We start from the raw sequence: 21,625 nt of genomic DNA on the forward strand, positions 1-21,625 counted from the left end.
GAGGGATGAAAAACGAGACACTGCCTGGGGCACACAATGCATAGTCCAGTTCAAACCGGTGCTGGGGCACTCCAGCCCCAGTCCAGGCGCGAAACTGGACAAAGGGAAGGCCCCTCCCTGGTCCCACCCATAGGCGGGACCTAGCAGGTAACCCAGCCCCCCAGATTAGTATAAGAGTGGGAGCTGAGTCCCTAGGACTTTGGATTATAATGAAAAACTGCAACTTGAACAGAAACCCTGGATCTTCGACATCAGACTACGGAAGAAGACTGAAGAATTTCCCTTGTGGCCAAGGAGTGGCCACCCTGTGCAAACAGGCACCATCAAGCGACCTGCCGTTTGCTTTGCCCAAGTTCTACGAGGAACCGACTGCAGAGCCCGACCAGCGCCTTGACTTCGACTTCTCCGACCCTGATCCACATCAAAGCTGAGATCCGTGGAGGCAACGAGAGACGTGGGACCGGCTACCTGGGAAAATGGGCTACTAGCTTCCAGCGCAGCTTCTGAGGTATCCTCGAAGTTGTGCTCTGGGGATTGAGAAGCCCCAACCCCGAGCACCATCTGCACCGAAGATCAGCCCTCCACGAGTTCTGCGTGGGGCCCTTCTGCATTTTCCTGCTCTACGCGTCTGTCCGGTTACTTGCCCGTTGGCTAGTAGCCTTAGTGACGACGAACCCTTAACTTTCCACCGCTGGTTTGGCTCCTCCAGACTGGCCCTTGCTACCCTGCGAAAGAGAAGCACCTCAGCGAATCCTTCATCCTGCGTGGGTGGCGCTTGCCAAGGCTTGTTGGGTCCGAACTCTACATCGCCACCGCCAACAGCAGGAGCCCTCGTGGGACAGCTCGCCTCCTGGTTCTGGTCGCCCTAGACACCTCCTGGTACCCGTGGCTGCTGCGACAAGCTTCACCTCTCCACCTGCATCTTCACGACATCGCCTGGTTCCTTCCCGGCTCCTGGCTGGTGACCAAGGTTCCGCTTGCCAAGGCTTGTTGGGTCCTAGCTCGACATAGACGCCGCCGACAGCAAGAGCCTTCGTGGGACAGCTCATCTCCTGGTCCTGGTCGTCCTCGACGCCTCCTGGTACCCGCGGCTGCTGCGACAAGCTTCACCTCTTCACCTGCATCTTCACGACATTGCCTGGATCCTACCTGGTTCCTTCCTGGCTCCTGGCTGGTGACCTAGACTCTGTCCCTTCTGCTTGCAGGTATCCTTCCATCTTGATTCCATCCTTGGGATCCACCGGACACTCTTCACTGACTGCCTGTCAGCAACTTTCCCTCAGGCATGCATAGGAGTCAACGATGAAACCCGACGCAAGTTCACACCTATGCACCCGCAGCCCAGGTAACTTGAGTACTCCGGTGCTCACAAGGGTATTGACTATCCTAGGGTCTAGTTTCCAAGTCTCGACTTCCTAGTTACTCCAGAAGTGTCCTAAAACTGTTAATTTCTTACTGCTAGTAATTCTATCGACTTTTACGCATTACGCGGGAGTGTTTCCACTCTGCACCTGAATCCCGTGGGCCTCCCACTTCCTAACCTTTGGTAGTATAGTGTAGCCCCAGCGATTCCCTAGGCCTAGGCCTATCCTGTGTTCGTGACAGTGGTTCTTATACCACTTACTTAGTATATGGTTTGCGTGGCCCCTAGGGCCTAACTGTATTACTTACCTGTGTGACTTATGTATGTTTAAGAGTGTGTTGTACTTACCTTGAATATCAAAGAGTGCTGAGGGTATTTTGACTAGAATAAATACATTCTATTTTTATATACATATGTTGTGGTGTCCTTTCATTTGGTATTCAAGGGATTACATATGGTATAACAGCTGGCTTCACATGCCATTCAGAGTTTAGCCTAAGACTGCTCTTGTCCATGCTACCACTAGGATAGCTGGTCTAGAAGGTTGACTTTACAACCAATCACCATAAGGGTTGTTTGGACTGATACAAGGTCTACACTAGAACTAGTGACATCACATATCAGGCCAACTTCTCACAGTGGTGGTTCCCAGCAAAAGGGTGTAGTAGGGTTAACCCTGGGAACTGAGGAGGATTCTGGCCTAGTCAGGATACCCACTCAGGCTGTTCTGATCTATGATGGGGACATAGCTTTGTCCTCTACTGTGGGTCCCAGTAACCTGGGCAAGTACAGACAGACTCATTTTATCAATAATAGAATGGCTCAGGCCTACAGGGACACTGGGGCTAGTGTCACAATGGTGACACCTGCCTTTGTGGACCCTGGACAGATCATGCTAGGTGAGAATTACCTAGTGACCAACGCTAGCAATGCCACTACCTCCCATAGTGTGGCAATTGTTAACTTCTCCTGGGGAGGGGTAACTGGCCTTAAGAAAGTTGTGGTAAGTTCAGCCCTTCCTGTAGAGTGTCAGTTGGGAAATGAGCTTGAAACTTCAGTGTGGTCTGAAGTGGAGTATAGGACCCATGCAGAAATGCTTGGGATAGATGCACATGTCCTTGCCGTGACCAGGTCACAGGCCAAAAAGTGTAACACTGAACAAGTGCTGGATCCTGGGACAATGGACCAGACACAACCCAAGAGAAAGAGCAGTAGGGTAAAGGCTGTGCCTTCCCCCCCTGCCTCAGGTGGTGGATCAGCCCTCACAGGAGGATGATTCTGAGAGCCCTGAAGGAACTGTCCTAGAAGAACTGGAACCTGATCAGGTTGAGTTTCTTGGGACAGGGGGACCTTCAAGGGCAGATCTGAGGCAGGCACAATTAGACTGTCCTTCTCTTGAACCCCTCAGACAGCAGGCTGCTGCTGAGGCTGCAGGGAATGCTCAAGGTACCCATAGAGTGTATTGGGATGAAGGGCTACTGTACTCCGAGGCTAGAGACCCCAAGCCTGGTGCATCCAGGAGGTTGGTCATACCATTGAGTTTCAGAGGCTTCCTTCTTACCTTGGCCCATGAAATTCCCCTTGCAGGACACTTAGGCCAGAACAAGACTTGGGACAGACTTGTCCCTCACTTTCACTGGCCTCATATGTCAGAAGATGCAAAGGAGTTTTGTCGCTCCTGTGTCACCTGCCAAGCCAGTGGCAAATCAGATGGGACCACAAAGGCCCCCCTCATACCACTACCTGTGGTGGGGGTTCCCTTTGAGAGAGTGGGGATAGACATTTTAGGACCAATGGACCATGCCACCAGGTATCCAGAAGCTATACCCCTAAGGACCACAACAGCCCCTGTTGTGGCAAGAGCCCTACTTGGAGTCTTCTCCAGAGTGGGTTTTCCAAAGGAGGTTGTGTCCGACAGAGGTGCCAACTTCATGTCAGGATATTTGACTGCAATGTGGAAGGAGTGTGGTGTAAACTACAAATTCACAACCCTCTATCACCCACAATGCAATGGGCTTGTTGAAAGGTTCAACAAGACCCTAAAAGGGATGATAAAAGGTTTACCAGACAAGCTTAGGCGAAGATGGGACATCCTTTTACCCTGCCTTCTGTTTGCTTACAGAGAGGTCCCACAAAAGGGGGTTGGCTACAGCCCTTTTGAGCTTTTGTTTGGGCATCCTGTAAGAGGACCCATATGTTTAGTAAGGGAAGGATGGGAGAGACCTCTCAGACAACCCAAACTTGATATAGTGGATTATGTACTTGGTCTCCGCTCCAGGATGGCAGAGTATATGAAGAAGGCTTCTAAAAACCTTGAGGCAAGCCAAGAACTCCGAAAAGCTTGGCATGACCAAAAGGCTGTGCTGACTGTGTACCAGCCAGGGCAGAAAGTGTGGGTGTTGGAGCCAGTGGCCCCAGCAGCACTCCAGGACAAATGGTCTGGACCCCACACTATTGTTGAGAAAAAGGGAGAAGTCACCTACTTGGTGGACCTTGGGACTCCCAGAAGCCCCCACAGGGTGCTTCATGTCAACAGATTGAAGGCATATGTTGACAGGGCAGACATGGGCTTACTCATGGCTACAGATGAGGGGCAGGAGGAAGAGAGTGACCCTCTTCCAGACCTGTTGACTCAGAACCCTGATGATGGTTCAGTTGATGGTGTGGTCTTTTCTGACAGCCTCACTGATCATCAGCAACAGGACTGCAGACAAGTTCTGCAAGACTACAGACATATGTTCTCTCTGACCCCAAGTCAGACAAACTGGTGCACCCTTGAGGTGGACACTGGTGACAGTCTGCCTGTGAAGAGTAAAATCTACTGGCAACCTGACCATGTCAGGGACTGCATAAAAGTTGAGGTACAAAAGATGTTGGAGCTGGGAGTCATTGAACCTTCAGAGAGCCCTTGGGCTAGTCCCGTAGTTCTTGTGCCAACATCTCACACCCAAGATGGTAAGAGAGAGATGAGGTTTTGCGTGGATTACAGAGGTCTCAATGCTGTCACTAGGACAGATGCCCACCCAATACCTAGGGCAGATGAGCTCATTGACAGATTGGCAGCTGCCAAGTTTTTGAGCACATTTGACCTTACAGCAGGCTACTGGCAAATCAGGCTAGCTGAAAGTGCAAAGGCCAAAACTGCTTTCACGACCCCAGGAGGACATTATCAATTTGTGGTAATGCCCTTTGGTTTGAAGAATGCACCTGCCACTTTCCAAAGGTTGGTGAATCAAGTCCTTACAGGCCTGGATGACTACTGTGCAGCTTATCTTGATGGTATTGCTGTCTTTAGCACCACCTGGGAGGATCACCTGGTCCACCTGAGGAATGTTTTAGAGGCCCTGCAAAAGGCAGGCTTCACTATCAAGGCCACTAAGTGCCAGATAGGGAAGAGCAAGGTTGTATACCTGGGCCACCTAGTAGGTTGGGGGGGGGTCAGGTTCAACCACTGGAGAGCAAGATCCAGACCATAAAGGACTGGACACCTCCAACTACCCAGACTCAGGTCAGAGCTTTCTTGGGCCTGACTGGGTACTCCAGAAATTTTGTTAAGAACTATGGGTCCATTGTGACACCACTTATTGACTTGACCTCTAAGAAGATGCCAAAGAAAGTTCAGTTGACAGTAAGCTGTCAAAAAGCATTTGATGCCCTGAAGCAGGCCATGTGCATTGCACCTATTCTGAAAAGTCCAGACTACTCCAAAGAGTTCATAGTCCAAACAGATGCTTCTGAGTTGGGTGTGGGAGCTGTTCTTTCACAACTGAATATAGATGGTCAAGACCAGCCCATTGCTTTTATTAGTAGAAGGCTGACCCCTAGAGAGAAACGTTGGTCAGCTATTGAGAGGGAGGCCTTTGCTGTGGTTTGGGCCCTGAAGAAGCTGAGGCCATACTTGTTTGGCACTCACTTCAAGATTCAGACAGACCATAAGCCCCTCTTGTGGCTAAATCAGATGAAGGGTGAAAATCCCAAACTTCTTAGGTGGTCTATTTCCCTACAGGGGATGGACTTCACAGTGGAACATAGACCTGGGACTGACCATGCCAATGCAGATGGACTCTCCAGATATTTCCACTTAGAACATGAAGACTCAACTGGTCAAGGTTAGTTTAATGTCCCTAAGTTTGGGGGGGGGGGGTTGTGTAGGAGAGTAGGGTCTGCTTTCTATGTTCACCCCCACTTTTTGCTTTTGCTTCACTGGTTTTCGACTTAGATGTGGCTGTGGGCCTGCTAATCAGACCCACAGCCCAGCTGTTCTCTAAGTTCACAGTATGTACTTTAGGTGCATAACCCAATTGGTAACGATCACCTTATCGGCCCCTGTACAGTGTACCTTAGGTACCCAGGGCATAGGTGTACCCTAGGCCTACCAGGGGCTGCAGCATCTATTATGCCACCCCTGGCCTGGCCTTCCATTATGACAACTGGCTGATAACTCAGCTGGGGCAAGGTCGTGTAATCACCCCTTGCTTAGGTGTAGTATTCCTATACCTACCTTATATATAGACACATGTGTACCTATCAGCCACTCCTATGGCAGGCCTTAACAATCCTGGAGGCAGAGTGCTTGGTAACATGTGAGATGGTGCTCTAGCATGAGCTGAGCCTGTCTGCAGCTTTCGGAACCATGTCCTTATAGCGGTTCTATGATATAGCCTACCATATACTCTTAAAGTGCCTTATAATCTTAAACGGTTATGGTAACTATGGTTTGGCTTTATCAAAACATGTTGTGTAAGGTGTCTAACACTTTGGAATAATACCCCCATACCATTTCTGGTGATGAGGATATTATTCCTCCCTTCTAGAGGGAGAAGACATGTTGAAACCTACTTACCCGGTTAAAGTTAACCAGAGCCCCAGCATCACAAAATGGATGCTGCTGCCACACAAGTCTAACCTCCTGCTGCTGGGAGTCCTTCCAACGAGGGAGGCTTGGACAATAGGTTTCCTGCCTTGGGAGGTGCTAGCACCACCCCAGACAGGCCTTAGTGTATTGGGGCAGGGAGGGATGAATGAAACTAGACACTGCCTGGAGCACACAAGGTGTCCCATGCATAGTCCAGTTCAAACCGGCGCTGCGGCACTCCAGCCCCAGCTCTGGCGCGAAACTGGACAAAGGAAAGGGGGTGTAACCACTCCCCTTCCTGGTCCCACCCATAGGAGGGACCTTGCAGGTAGACCAGCCCACTAGCCCAGTATATCAGTAGGTAGCTGAGCCCCGCAGAATTAGATTATCCTGAATCTGCAACTTGAACAGAAACTCTGGACCTTCGACATTCGACCTCAGGAAGAAGACTGAAGAATCTCCCTTGTGGCCAAGGAGTGACCACCCTGGGCAACCAGGCACCATCCAGCGACCGCTGCTTGCTTTGCGACTGATCCTACGAGGGACGACTGCAGAGACTGACCAGCACCGAGACTTCCAGACACCTCTGAACCAGATCCACATCTACAGCAAAGCTTAGACCCGTGGAGGAGACGAGGGACGTGGGACCGGCGACTTGGGAAAAGTGGCTAGTAACTGACTAGCGCGACTTCCGAGGATTCCTCGAGGCTGTGCTTGGGGAATTGAGAAGTCCCAATCCCGAGCACCATCTGCAAAGAAGATCAGCTCCCCACAGTTCACGTGTTCTGCGTGGGGCCCTTCTGCACCTGAGTTGCTCGACGTGTTGTCCGGTTGCTGGCCCGTTGGCTAGTAGCCTCTGCGACGACGAACCTTTGATTTCATCTTGCTGGTCCGGCTCCTCCAGACTGGCATCCGTACCTCTGTGAAAGAGAAGCACCCCAGACCTTCCTGTTCTGCACCAAAAGCAAGTCCTCCATTCTGCGTGGGTTCCGCTTGCCAAGGCTTGTTGGGTCCTAGCTCGACATAGACGCCGCCGACAGCAAGAGCCTTCGTGGGACAGCTCATTTCCTGGTAGTCCTCGACGCCTCCTGGTACCCGTGGCTGCTGCGACAAGCTTCACCTCTTCACCTGCATCTTCACGACATCGCCTGGATCCTTCCTGGCTCCTGGCTGGTGACCTACACTCTGTCCCTTCTGCTTGCAGGTATCCTTCCTTCTTGATTCCATCCGTGGGATCCACCGGACACCCTTCACTGACTGCCTGTCAGCAACTTTCCTTCAGGCATCCATAGAGTCAACAACGAAACCCGACGCAAGTTCACACCTATGCACCCGCAGCCCAGGTAACTTGAGTACTCCGGTGCTCACAAGGGTATTGACTATCCTAGGGTCTAGTTTCCAAGTCTCTACTTCCTAGTTACTCCAGAAGTGTCCTAAAACTGTTAAATTCTAATAACTACTATTTCTATCGACTTTTACGCATTACGCGCGAGTGTTTCCACTCTGCACCGGAATCCCGTGGGCCTCCCACTTCCTAACCTTTGGTAGTGTAGTGTAGCCCCAGCGATTCCCTAGGCCTAGGCCTATCCTGTGTTCGTGACAGTGGTTCTTATACCACTTAGTATATGGTTTGTGTGCCCCCTAGGGCCTAACTGTATTACTTACCTGTGTGACTTATGTATGTTTAAGTAAGACTGTGTTGTACTTACCTCGAATCTCATAAAGAGTACTGAGGGTATTTTGACTAGAATAAATTCATTCTATTTTTATAATATATCTGTTGTGGTGTCCTTTCATTTGGTATTCAAGGGATTACAAATGGTATAACAGCTGGCTTCACATGCCATTCAGAGTTTAGCCGAAGACTGCTCTTGTCCATGCTACTACTAGGATAGCAGGTCTATAAGGTTGACTTTACAACCAATCACCATAAGGGTTGTTTGGACTGATACAAGGTGTACACTAGAATTAGTGACATCATATATCAGGCCAACTTCTCACAATCATTCTCAAAAATCTGAGAAAGACAACAGAGAACATTAACAGACTAAAGATTTTGTTCTCATAAGAACAAAATAAAAAAAGTCCAAAAACATGGACGGCTGGACTGGAGCACCAAAGGACTCCCTGATACTACCATCCAGTGTTGCATAGCTCGAGAGAGGAAAAAAAGGGTTGTCGTCGTTGCCTCCCTGGCCAGAGGTTGGGGCACATAATGAGATGAACAAACGTTGTGGTCTATGGGGGTGTTTGAGACAGAAGAAAGTCCATTGCTGAACATTAGTTCAAAAAAGATTCAGATGATCACAAACCATTCAAGCATGAGAATCTTCACAAGACGCAATGCTAGAGAAACACAATTTGTAAAGCCTACTTAGTGCTGCCATTTTAATAACATCTGGGAGGTGGTAACCATTATTAAGAAAAACAAATATACATGTGTTTATGTGACTTCAACATTAAAGCAAACAAATAATAACAATGTCTGAAACTTAAAGTGTGGATAGTTATTTATCCAACATAACTATTAACTCTATACCTACATGAATAATTAAGCTTCCAGGTATGCTAAGGATTCATATATTTTGAGGCAACAACAATTTAAGTATACATACTTCTGAAACACTATAATGTCACCGTCCATGAGTTCATCAAGAGCTTTATCAAGAGAGACATCGTAGTCTTGAATTCGTTCTGTTAAATTCGGTTTAACTTCCTATAATCATGAAAAAAAATCAGATGGGTGATGAATCAAAACATGAGAGTACAGGATTATTTAATGCACTGTCTCCTTGCTTGTGTTTGGTGCATTAGCATTTTGGAAAAGTCAACTCCACCCGCTACCACCATTGCTCTGTTACCACCACTAAGTACTTTTGTGTTTTCTTTTTCCATCCCTCAGCCAAGTACAGCTTTCAATCTACTTTTACAGTGGCACCCAGCTCTATTCAAGTACTTGTATAAAGTGATTACCCAAAACAATTCTTATTAAAGATCCTTTACAATACAGTAAAATACATTCTACATCGAATTTTGGCACCTTCAGTACACATTCCAACTTAATACACATGCTTTCTACTTCTACAAATCTTTCAGATCTCGTGGCATGTTCAATCCTCAGGGCAAAGAATAGGAAGGCTGATTTTGTAGCAAGAAGAAGACCACATAACACAGACGTTCAACCACAAGGACAAGATGCATTACACTATATGGCCAACTCTTGAAGAACAAGTTCCTTACCTTCGGTAACAATATATCTATAAGAGACATACATTAGTTATGGATTCCTCACCTTAGAATTACCCCCAGGCATCAGACTGGTGCCGGAGAATTTTTTCCTCAGCGGTATCCCTGCACGTCGGTAGGTGGCATAATTGACTACTCGTTCGTCGTTGGAAACGTGGTCACCGGATTGACGTCGCAGTATCTACTTAGACACCGCCCGTGGACGTCAGTTCTTTAGACAACATTCCACGCCAGAAGCACGGAGCCATGCAAAACACTGACCACTGGTGCAAAAAAACTAGGGGCATGAAAGGGAGTCGTTTGCCATATTAGTCAGTTCGCAGAACTAGGAGGATGGGTGAGGTGGTAAGGAATCCATAACTAATATATGTCTCTTACAGAGATATTGTTACAGAAGGTAAGTAACTTGTTCATCTGAAAGAGACAGTTATAGATTACTTACCTTAGAAAAGATACCCCAGGAATACCAACCCCGGAGTTGGGTCTGCAAACTAAGTTCACACTAGAAAGACCTGGAGAACTGAAATGTCAAAAGAAGCCATCTCTCTGGACTTGGCTGTCCAGAGCGTAATGTCATGAAGAGGGACTCCCCGTCACAAAGCGGTAGTGACTGCGTCGCCACTGTGGAATGGGTGCCAAGGAATAACAATTTGATGCAAAGAACGACCCATCGAGAGATGGTCTGCTTTTGCATGGCCAGACCTTTCTTGGCACCCACATAGCCAACAAAGAGCTGGTCATCCACCCGGAATTGCTTTGTGCGATCTCACAGATAGAATGAAAGCGCACGTTTTGGATCCAGACGGTGGAGGCTCTCTTCTTCTTAAGAAGGAGGCGGGAAGTAGGAGGGCAAAGTGATGGTCTGTAAAGAAGGAAAGAAGGCCTAGTGCGAAGGACAACCGTCTGGATTAACAGCCCGGAAAGGAGGTTTGGAAGAAAGAACCTGGAGCTTATTCACCCTGTGAGCAGAGGTGATGGCAACCAAAAAGGCAGTTTTACGTGTCAAGTCTGAGAGGACAGTTATGTAGCGGTTAGAAGGGAGCGCACACAAGGTAGGTCAGAACCAACTTCAAGTCCCACTGGGGCATTACGAAAGGAATGGGAGTAAACAAGTGAGTAATGCCGTTAAGGAAGCGATTTACAATAGGGGACTTTAAAAGAGAAGGCTGATCAGGAACCCGAAGAAAGGCTGAAAGGGCCTACAGATAGCCTTTTAGCGTGCGCAGAGCAGAGCCCTGCTGGGCCAAATAAAGGATGAAGAGAAGAACCTCTGAAAGGGGGGCAGAAAGGGGATCCACAGCCTTTGCTGCGCACCAATCCACAAATTTGTTCCATCTACAGGCGTATACCGTTTTGGTGGAGGGACGCCTGTCTGCCAAGATAACGTTACAGAATTCGGGAGGAAGGTCGAAAACGGTCGCTGCTCAATCTGCACGCAAGGAGATGGAGGCTGGACAGGTTCCGGTGGAAGACTGTCCCCTGCTGCTACGACAGAAGATCCTCCTGAAGGGGCAGTCTGATCAGAGGATCGATGGCCATGTGCATTAGCTCGGGATACCAGACTATGTGCCCAGTCCGGGGCCACAAGAATGACTTGGGCCCAGTCGTCCTTGACCTTCTTCAGCACTCTGGGCAGAAGTGGTATCGGCAGAAAGCCGTACAACAGACCACAACTCCACTCGCGATTAAAAGAGTCACCTAGCGAGTGCCGCCTCGGAAATTTCAACAAGCAGAACTGCAGACACTGCGCGTTCTCTTCGGTGGGGAATAGATCTAACCAAGGCTCTCCACACGACTGAAAGAGACCTTGCACCACCTCTGAGTGAAGATGCTATTTGCGATCCATCATGCACCAGCGGCCGAGTTTGTCCACCCGGTCGATCAGAGAACCTGCCAGGTGTTGACCCACCAGGGACATGCCTTGATGTTCCAGCCACTTCCGGAGACGAAGTGCCTCCTGACATAGGGTCCACAACCCAACCCCGCCCTGTTTGTTGCAGCACCACATGGCAGTGGTGTTGTCCCTGAACACCTGCACTACTCTTCCTATGACAAAAGGAAGGAATGCCTTCAGTGCAAGACGAATTGCCCAGACTCCAGAAGGTTGATGTGGAGTCCGGACTCCGTCAGAGGCTTCTGATCTCCGCCTCTCCCATGTGGCCGCCCCACCACAGAAGTGATGCATCTGTCTCCACTGTGAACTCTGGCTGGGGAAGGGAGAGGGACCTGCTGTTGACCCAATCCTGGTTTGTTAGCCACCACTGCAAATGGTGTGCAGTGCCCTCTGAGATCTGGACGCAATCGGAAAGATTATCCGGATGTTGTGCCCACTGGAACTTCAGGTCCAACTACAGAGGCCGAATATGCCACCTGGCATAGTCCACAAGCATAATGCAGGAGGTCCGCCGTAGTTTGAAGGTGGGGGACTACTGCCTGGGGTGAGGACACCTTCAACAGCCAGTCGTCGAGGTAGGGGGAAGACTGAAACCCCAAACCTGCGCAGATGAGCTGCAACCACCAACATCACCTTGGTGAACACTAAGGCACTGGTTAGGCCGAAGGGGAGCACGGTAAACTGAAAGTTCTAGTGGCCTACTTTGAACAGCAGGTAGCACCTGTGGCCCTGAAAGGATGGGAATGTGAAAATAGGCATCCTTAAAGTCCAGCGCTACCATCCATTCTCCATGGTCTAAGGCAGACAAGACCTGAGCCAAAGTGAGCATTTTGAATTTCTCCTTTTTGAGGAAGAGATTGACGGTCCTTAGATCCAAAATGGGCCGAAGCCTCTTGTTCTTCGGAATCAGAAAGTAACTGGAGTAACAGCCACTGCCTTCTTCTGAAACTGGAACCCTTCTATAGCTCCTTTGGCCAAAAGAGCCACAACTTCCTCTTGAGGCAGCTTTAAGTGATCCTCTGCCAGTCGTTCCTGAGTTGGCAGAATAGCAGGAGGAAAAGAAAGGAAGAGAATAGCCCTCCTGGACGATCTGCAAGAACCACTTGTCTGTTATAGATCTCCAGCGGGAGAGAGGACAAATTCTCCCACCCACTGGAGTAGTGTGATCCTGCACAATCAGTCTAGGAGTGCTTGGAGGCTGCGGCTGCGGCTGCTGGGGGCAGTGTGGAGGACGACTTCTGACCTCAAATCTGATAACGGAATGTACCACGTCCATGCACAGCTTTGGTAGTCTGTGTGGGACAGTGCCTAGAAAAGGGCTGACGCGGCTAGAAACCCCTTCTATTGCCTTGAAAGGGCCGAAAGGAAGACTGGTCACGAGGAGTGGAGAGGAGGCCCAAGGATCTGGCCGTAGCTCAAGAGTCCTTGAACCAGACCAGGGCCCAGTCAGCCTTTTCCCCAAAAAGGCGGGTTCCATCAAAGGGCATGTCCATCAAATTGGCTTGGACATCCCCGGAGAAGCCAGAAGTACGAAGCCAAGCGTGGCGCCTCAAGGCCGCGTCGTTGAAATAGACCTGCCCAGCAAATCGGTCGTATCCAAACCACACCGATTGGTGAATTTTGCCGCATCTCTCCCATCTGACAGCCTGGGAGAGCACAACCATTTCCCAAAGAGTGGGAGAGAAACGGCCCAATAAGCATGCAGTATTCACGGACCGAAATGACCGATTAGAGGAAGAAAACATCTTCCCTAATGAGTCCAGTCTCTTGGATTCCCTATGCGGAGCGGTGGAAGGGAATCCATCCAGGGAAGTTGAGGCCTGCACCACAAAACTTTGTGGGTGGGTTGTTGACTGAGGAACTATGGGTAGCACGGTGCTGGGCAATGGCGGTGTGCAATCGTCCTGTTCACAGGAGCCCCAGTGCTAGGCTTGGACCAAGTTCCTAGTAGAACGTTCGTAAGTGCCTCATTAAAGGGCAAAAGGGGTTCAGAGGTGGAAGCTCCGGGTTGAAGCACTTCGGTCAGGAAATTAGTCCTGACCGGCACTAAAGGCAGTTCCAGTCAGCTGCTCTCTTAACCCCCATAGCAGAGGACACCACCTCCCCGTAGCCACTGTAGGTGGAGAGAGCAAGCCAGAGTCTGGGGAAGTATCCAGAGCACTGCCTTCCCCAAGTTCCCCATACCAGTCCATGGTCTCCTCAGACATCCTGGTTCTCTAAAGGATCTCCAGACTCCTCCCATTCCTCTCTTGAGCCTAGCACGTCCACAAAGTGCTCAGGCGACAACATAGAACCACTGGGTTCAGTTGACATCAGAATCGGCGTCGTACGACACCATTCCGGCTCTGTGTCGTCAGGGATGAGGACGGGGCTGGCGCCACCGACAGCCGTCGTGTCACTGACTTCGGGTTTGACGCCAGGGAAGGTCGCAACCGGAGTCGAACCGGATCTGAAATCGGACCCCTGATGCCCCACTGGCGCCGTGGCCGAAGCAGACTAATATAATGGGGCCCCATCCGACCCTGCGGAGCCCTTGGGCTCACCAACGAGGTTGTTCCACTTTAATACGCGTTGCATGGCTTTGTAAAAATCCTTAATTTGAGTGGGACATGCTCCGGCTCCCAGAAACGGAGTGAGGCGGGAAGTCTACTCTGGCTCCGGCAAACCATGCCTAGAGATTCCGTGTTCCTTACCTCTTTTGACGACTTATGCCAGTTGAGATGAAGTTTAAGTCCGCTTGGACTTTTTCTTCTTGTGCTTCTATCCAGAGTGTCCAGATGACCTCGAATGGGAGGAAGTGGACTTAGGGCTCCGAGAGCAATCCCGCAACCACTTCTTCTACGAAAGGGATCGTGACCGCCTCGGAGTCTCGCTCAACGGTGTCCACTGTCGGGTCACAATCAACTTCAAAGCCCGCTCCCTCAAGGTCTTCAAAGCCATCGCCCGGTAACCTGAACACGACTTCGAATCGTGGCCGCGTTCAAGACACCACAGAAATACGCGGCGGGGATCGGTAACCGACATCGTCCGGGAGCAAGACCTGCACGGTTTAAAACCGGTCTTCCTACTAGACATCCCTCGCACACAATGTCTTTTAACTTTGACAAAAGTCGAGAAAAAAGTCTGCCAAAAAGTGGCAGAGGTGTAGCTCTTCCCGGATCGGCTCTTAACTGGCGCGGGAAAGATAAGAACTGACGTCCACGAGTCTGGGTGGCGCCTATGTAGGCATCGCGACGTCATAACCAACGTAATCGACGTCACGGGGAGCCGAATGGAGCCACCTAAAGTTGCGCGCAAGGGGTATTGCTCACCAAAAGTTTCCTGATCCAGCCGGACGCCTGGCAAATTCAAAGGTAAAGAATCTGCAGCTAGAACTCTATCAGATAGGTATAAACAGACACAACCAACAACAAGATTTTTGTTAAGTCATTAATATGCGAGCTAGTGACAACTGGTGTATAAACCAGCATTGAAACAGGGTAGAACTCTTGTCTCAGGTTTTTTTGTAGAGATGGTAGGGCGTTAAGGAATCTGCGGCTAGACTATCACCACCAGATATTAGGTTACCGAAGGTAAGTAACTTGTACATCTGATCGAGACATCTAGCCACAAATTCCTTTACTTTTTAATTAAATACCATAGCTATAGCCCACTGGAGGAGGGTATGCGAACTAATCCTACGAAAGTTCCCAAAGAGAACCTGCGTTCATAACTAACAACCGAACAAATGTACGTAGGAATAGCAGAACAAGAGCTTGGCTCTTGATAGAATATATGATCACTGTCACAGAACATATAAAGAACACTATAGGCGCGGAAGAATCTGGGCTTGAGGGAAAAGGGGGAAAAACCCTAAACCACAATCTGACAGATATCAGACATTACCCTCTGGTCAAAGAGAGCTCTTTGACCAAAAGGGTCATGTACAAGACAAAAACCATGTAAACCGCATTGTTCAAGACAAAAAAATATTAGATAAATAACTGTCCTGATAAAATACAAAAAGGACTCTCAGAACTCCTTCTCATTATAAATAGATGAATGAACATCAACACAAAAACTGGAGACATAATCCGCACACCAAGAAAGATGAGCAATAAGACCTCCCTGGTAGAAAGAACTTTTAACAAAATGACAATTGGAGGAGTACATATTGCACTGTAAAGTTAAAATGACACAAAAACAGATTTGAATCTTGTATAGGTATCCACAAATTATGCCAGATGTATAAAATTTTCCCACAAAGCATATATGGATGTATTTGCTGCCATTCACACAAAGGATACCCCCGTTCAAGAGTTCAGCATGACTTTAGTGGCAATTTGGGACAGTGTGTTAACTATGGATTGCTTGAACCACTCCTGCTGAGGATAATGTCACACCCGCCGACATTAAGTCGATTACTACAATGAGAGCTTATGGGTTACGAAACCTTTACCAGCAGGGAGGCGAGATATGTCACGGCAATTGCATCTAAACAACGGACACAGTGTTTTGATTTTAATGCATCACTTTCTGGTTGGAAAAGGCAAATGCTACTTACCAGTATGCATCTGTTCTTGGCATGTAGAGCTGCAGATCCACACACTTCGCATAGATCGCCAGCTGGGGTTGGAACCGGATGTTTGCCCTTTTTGTCCTGGAAAGTCTTTGGACGTCACGAGATAGGTGACTCCTCCTTTGGATCATAGTGGGCATCCTCAGATTGTTTTTCGCCAGCAGGGAAATGGAGCTTTGTAAGTAACAGGAAAGATGCCCATGTATGCTCCATCTAAATAAGATGGTACAGGAACAGATAAAGGTAGCCGGGGAGGCGGGTGGGCGTGTGTGGATCTGCAGCTCTACATGCCAAGAACAGCTGCAGATCACACACTTAGCATAGATTGTATAGCAGTACCCATCCTTAGTGGCAACCACCAGTATCTGCTGCAGTAGTTTGAAATAGTGTTTTGAGAACAGCCTGGCCCACACTAGCTTGTTTTGTTTGCACATCTCCACAATAGCGTGTTGTGAATATGTGCGGTGTAGACCATGTAGCTGCCCTGCAGAGGTCATCTAAGGTAATGTTCCCTAAAAATGCCATGGAAGCCCCTATATTTAGTGTAGAGTGGGCTTTCAGAGGAACAGATAAAGTACATTTTGCTTTGTGGTAGCAAATTTGTATGCATTTAACGATCCATCTAGCTATTCAAGACTTTGATATGGGGTTGCCTTTGTGTGGTGGTGAGAAAGACAAAAAGTTGTTTGGTCTTACGAAAAGGTTGTGTCCTCTCGATGTAATAAAGCATTGCGCTTTTAACATCTAAGTATGAAGAACTCTTTCTGCGACTGTTTCTGGTTGCGAGAAAAATACGGGCAACTCCACAGACTTATTGAGTTGGAAGGGAGAAATGACTTTTGGAAGGAATTTAGGATTAGTTGGTAGAACAACCTTATTATGATGGATTTGCAAAAAAGGTTCCTGGATAGTTCGTGCGTGTAGCTCACTAACTCTCCTAAGAGAAGTATTGGCTACTAGGAAAGCTACTTTCCATGTTAAGAATTGTAGCTCACATTTATGTAGAGGTTCAAAAGGAGGGCCCATTAGTCTTGTGAGAACGATGTTTAAATTCCACACAGGTGACGGTGGAACTCTGGGAGGAATTATCCTTTTAAGCCCTTCCATAAAGGCTTTGATGGCAGGTACCCTGAAAAGTGATAAGTGTTGTGTCTATTTTGTAGGTATGCTGCTATGGCAGTAAGGTGCCGTCTAATAGACAAAGTTGCACCTTTGGCGGTGTAGAAGCTACCCTATGATGTGTTGGATACACGCGTCTAGGGGATTGATGGTGTTATGACAATATATCACCAATCTCTTCCACTTGGCTGCATAGCGGGATCTAGTGGTGGGACGTCTAGCTTTTATAATGACATTCATACAGTCAGGGGGAAGATCAAGGTAACCAAACTCTAAGGAGCCATATCGCAAGGTTGAGCTGAGCTGGATCCGGTTGTCTGATCTCTCCCCGGTTCTGGGTTAAGAGGCGTGGTGAGAGGTGTACTTTTTGGTGTGGAGCTACAGACAGTTGCAGTAATGTGGTGTACCACGGTTGTCTGGCCCAAGTTGGAGCAACTAGAATGAGTCAGCGAGTGTTGCTGCAGTTTGCGCAGCACCAGTGGAATGAGTGGGAGAGGCGGAAAAGCGTATGCAAATCTGTCAGAGCAATTCATCCATATCGCATTGCCTTTGGACAGTGGGTGTAGATATCTGGTGGCGAAGCTTGGGCATTTGGCGTTTTCGTGGGTGGCGAAGAGGTCTATCTGTGGTTGCCCCCCACATTTGAAAGAATGGCTGAAGAACTTGCGGATGAAGTTCCCACTCGAGGATCTGTTGTGTTTGACGACTTAACAGATCGGCTATGGAGTTTTGAACTCCCGGGACATGTTGGGCTAGGAGAAATATATTCTGAGGTATAGTCCATCTCCATATGCTCTGTGCTAGCTGAGCTGCAGTGTGTGTGTCCCCGCCTTGCTTCTGGATGCAGTACATGGCTGTCGTGTTGTCTGTGCGGACTAAGACAGCTTTGCCTGATATTTGATTTTGGAATGCTTTTAAGGCTAAGAATATTGCTAGTAACTCCAGGTGGTTGATGTGGGGTAACTTTTGTTGAGGTGTCTATCTGCCCTGCATGGTGTGAATCAATAGGTGAGCTCCGCAGTCGGAGAGCGATGCGTTCGCGGTCATGACAATTTGCGGATCTGGCTCTAGGAACGATCGCCCTTTGGAAAGGTTTTTGGTGTTCCACCACTGCTGAGAGCGATGAGTGCGACCGTCTGACAACACAAAATCTGTTATTTGACATTGAGCCAGGTTCCATTTGCGTGCTAAGCACTCTTGTAGCGACCGCATCTGGAGTCTTGGTCTTGCGTGAGGCACTATATGCAAGAGACCATCATCCCTATGAGTTGCATGGACACTCGAGCTGGAAGGGAGTGTTGAGGTTGAAATTTGGGGAGGGGAGCCTGCATGCTTGCTATCCTGGCTGGAGTGGGATAGGCTAGCGCTCTTGAGGGGTCTATGATGGCATCGAGGTATTGTGTGTGGGACGGTTGCAGATGAGTCTTGGTGTCGTTTACTGTGAACCCCAGGTCGTGGAGTAGTTGGATAGTCACGCGAGTGTGGTGCACACACTGGTTGTATGAGCTGGCTTTTATAAGCCAGTCGTCGAGATATGGGAAGACGTGAATGTGCTGTCTTCTTAAGTGGGATGCTACTACCGCTAGGCACTTAGTGAATACCCTTGGTGCTGTTGTGTCTCTGAACGGGAGTACTTGAATTTGATAGTGCTGCCCGTCAACTTCAAACCTGACATACTTCCTGTGAGCTGCATGAATGGGAATACAGAAGTAGGCGTCCTTGAGATCTATGGTAGCAAGGAAGTCGCCTTGTGAAAGAATGGGAAGGACCTGCTGAAGTGTGACCATGTGGAAATGGTCTGAGTGTATGTGTAGGTTTAGGGGTCTGAGGTCTAAAATAGGTCTCAGAGCCGTCCTTCTTTGGTATGAGAAAATACATGGAGTAAACTGCCGTGTTTTGTTGGCCCAGGGGAACCAGTTCTGTTGCATTTCTTTTGTAGGAGGGAGATTACCTCCTGCTTTAGCATTGATAGATGTTCTTGTGACATTGCACGCTGTTTGGGTGGTATATTTCGGGAGTAGAGGTAGGTTCGAGACAATAACCTGATTGAACTATCTGTCGCACCCACCTGTCTGTGGTGATGTTGGTCCAGACAGGAAGGAACTGTTGCAGTCTTCCCCTGACAGGAGTGGAATGGTTCGGGGGAAGCGTAGGGAAGTCATTGGATGGGGATGGAGGCAGAGCGGGTGTTGTTAGTCTTGCCTCTGCCCTGGTTATTGTTGCCTCTGTAACCTCCTCTCTGGTAACCTCTGGTGAAGGTGGACTGGGTGGGAGCCTTGTAAGAGGTGGAGGGGTTGTCTGATGAGTAGCCTCTGGAGTTGACTTTGTAGGAGGAGCGACGAAAAGAACATTTAGGAGCTAGCGATTGCAAGGCTCCTATTGACTTGGCTGTGTCCATGTTCATTTCATTTTCTCTAGGGAGGAGTCTACATTAGAGCCAAATAGGTGCTCTTGTACGAATGGTTGGTTCAGGAATGAACTTTGTACCTCAGGCTTAAAAACCTGAAATGCATACCCAAGCGTGCCTACGCAAAAGGGGCACCTGTATTTACAACTCTGGAGGCGGTATCTGCCACATCCAGAGCGCAATGGATGGAGGTATTGGTAATTAGTTGGCCCTCCTGTATGAGGTCGTTGGCTTTGTTTTTGTATTTGTACGGGAGGTGTTGCAATAGGGACTCTATCTCATCATAGTGTGCCCTATCGTATCTGGCTAGCAGGGCCGGAGTGTTGGCAATGCACCATATGTTAGCTACTTGTGAGGCTTTTCTCTTGCCGGAGGCGTCCAAGAGTTTAGACTCTGTCGGGTGGGGCTGCGTCACCTGATGTTTGAGAGTTAGCCCTCTTTCTGGCATTGGATACCACCATGGAGTCTAATGGAACAGGGCCCTTGATGTAAGCTGGGTCTGTAGGGGCAGCTTTGTATTTTTTCTCTATGCGAGGGTTGATGACTCGAGCCCTAACAGGTTTTTAAATACATCTGGAGCATGCTTAACTCCTTTGAGCATTGGGTAAAGTAGATGTGGACCTTTGGGTGTTGTTGAAAGTGTCCAACAAGAAATCCTCCTCCACGGGGTCCGTGTGTAGGTCGACCCCCTGGTACTGGGCAGCTTTGTGTACGAGCTGATTAAAGCCCATGGTGTCCTCTGGTGGGGAAGGCGTAGAGGGGTAGATGTCATCTTGCAGGAAAGTAGGGACGTCAGGTGTATTATGGTCATCCCAGGGGTCAGGGGAATCAGGTGCACCCCCCCCCCCCCCCCCCCCTTTCAGAGGTGCCATCATCGTCTACTGGTGTAAGAGATGGTGTAGAAGAACGAGGTGGTGGAGAAGGGACTCTAAGAGGGGATGTAGCAATGTCCCTCTTCTTAGGTGGTGGGGCAGGTGTAGGCTTGTCCAGTGGTCTTTTCCTGGAACTTCGTGTCAATTGACCAGTTTTAGGGGCTTTAACCAGAGGTTTTTTCTGCAGGGTCTGGTCGAAAAAGCTCTTCTGCTAAAGGTTGGTTTTTCGGCGCCGAGTGTTTCGGTTCAGAGGGCTTTTTCGGCACCGGCGCCGGAGTGTCTTTGGGTTTGGACCGGTCTTGTTTTGCAATCTCTGTATGCTTTTTCAGTCCCAATGATTTTTTCGGCTCCAAAGAGTGTGAGTCGGAACTCTTGGGGAGTGGCTTCTTGGTCGGCTCCGAATGTTTTTCGGTGCTGACGAGTTGGTGCTCGTTGTTTTCGGTGTCGAAGGCTTTGAGGTGGAAGCAGCGGTCGACACGGAGGAGGAGGGCGGTTTCTTTTTTGGTGCCGAAGATTGAGTTTCGACACCGGAGGCTGGCTGACTCGAGCCCGAGACGCCTGAAGGCTTGGTAGGCTTCTTTGCCGGGCCCAAGGGCGGGGCGTGGGAAGCAGTGTGTCGTGTGCACCTGGGCCCGAAGGTGAAGGTGTGACCGAAGCCTTTTTTGTGTGGAGTGGGTCGGGGTCTCCGTCTTTACTTACGACCCTCTGCACCGGAGTGATTTCTTCGACGTCCGAGTCATCGGCTTCGGAGGCGCTGACACGCCCTTCTTCGATCAGCTCCCGCTCAGGTACATAGACGCCCTCTTGGAAGATGTCAGGGATGGCTTTCGACGAGCGAGCCATGGTCCTCCGAGCTCGCCAATCCAGAGTGGTCTTCTTGGAGTAGAAAGAGGCACAAGTTGGACAGTCTCTGACCTCGTGCTCCGGTGACATGCAGATCGGTGTGAGGAAACTTCGACCCACATCGAGGACACTTCTTGAATGGCATCCTTTCCATGAGCCAGATGCTAAGGCCCAGGTAGGCCCGAAGGCCTTCGACTACCGGAATCGAAGCCTTCGGCTTGGAGAGATGTGCGACGAGTAGGGTTCGCGATCGAGACAATACCGTAGAAAGGGTGAAGGATTGCGTGTCAAAATGGAGTCGGCAACTGTTCTTAACTGGAGCGCGAGAAACACATCCGAGCCCGATGGCGGAAAAAAATCTGAGGATGGAGACGATGCCCATGCGCACTATGATCCAACGGAGGAGTCACCTATCTCGTGACTTCCAAAGACTTTCCAGGACAAAAGCAAGTGCAAACATCCGTGCCT

At 49.2% G+C, this 21,625-nt stretch overlaps 1 protein-coding gene across 2 annotated transcripts in view; it reads right to left on the reverse strand.

Annotated features, from left to right (window-relative positions):
- USP7 (ubiquitin specific peptidase 7) overlaps positions 1-21,625 on the reverse strand; it is a 1,511,465-nt gene that overhangs the window by 455,693 nt on the left and 1,034,147 nt on the right. For both annotated transcript variants that reach the window (XM_085628311.1, XM_085628312.1), the window contains exon 21: positions 8,834-8,934. In XM_085628311.1, coding sequence (XP_085484437.1) covers positions 8,834-8,934 — 101 coding nt within the window. The remainder of the gene's footprint in view (positions 1-8,833; positions 8,935-21,625) is intronic.

The sequence above is a fragment of the Triturus cristatus genome, chromosome 10 (assembly GCF_964204655.1).
Source record: "Triturus cristatus chromosome 10, aTriCri1.1, whole genome shotgun sequence".
NCBI lineage: Eukaryota > Metazoa > Chordata > Amphibia > Caudata > Salamandridae > Triturus > Triturus cristatus.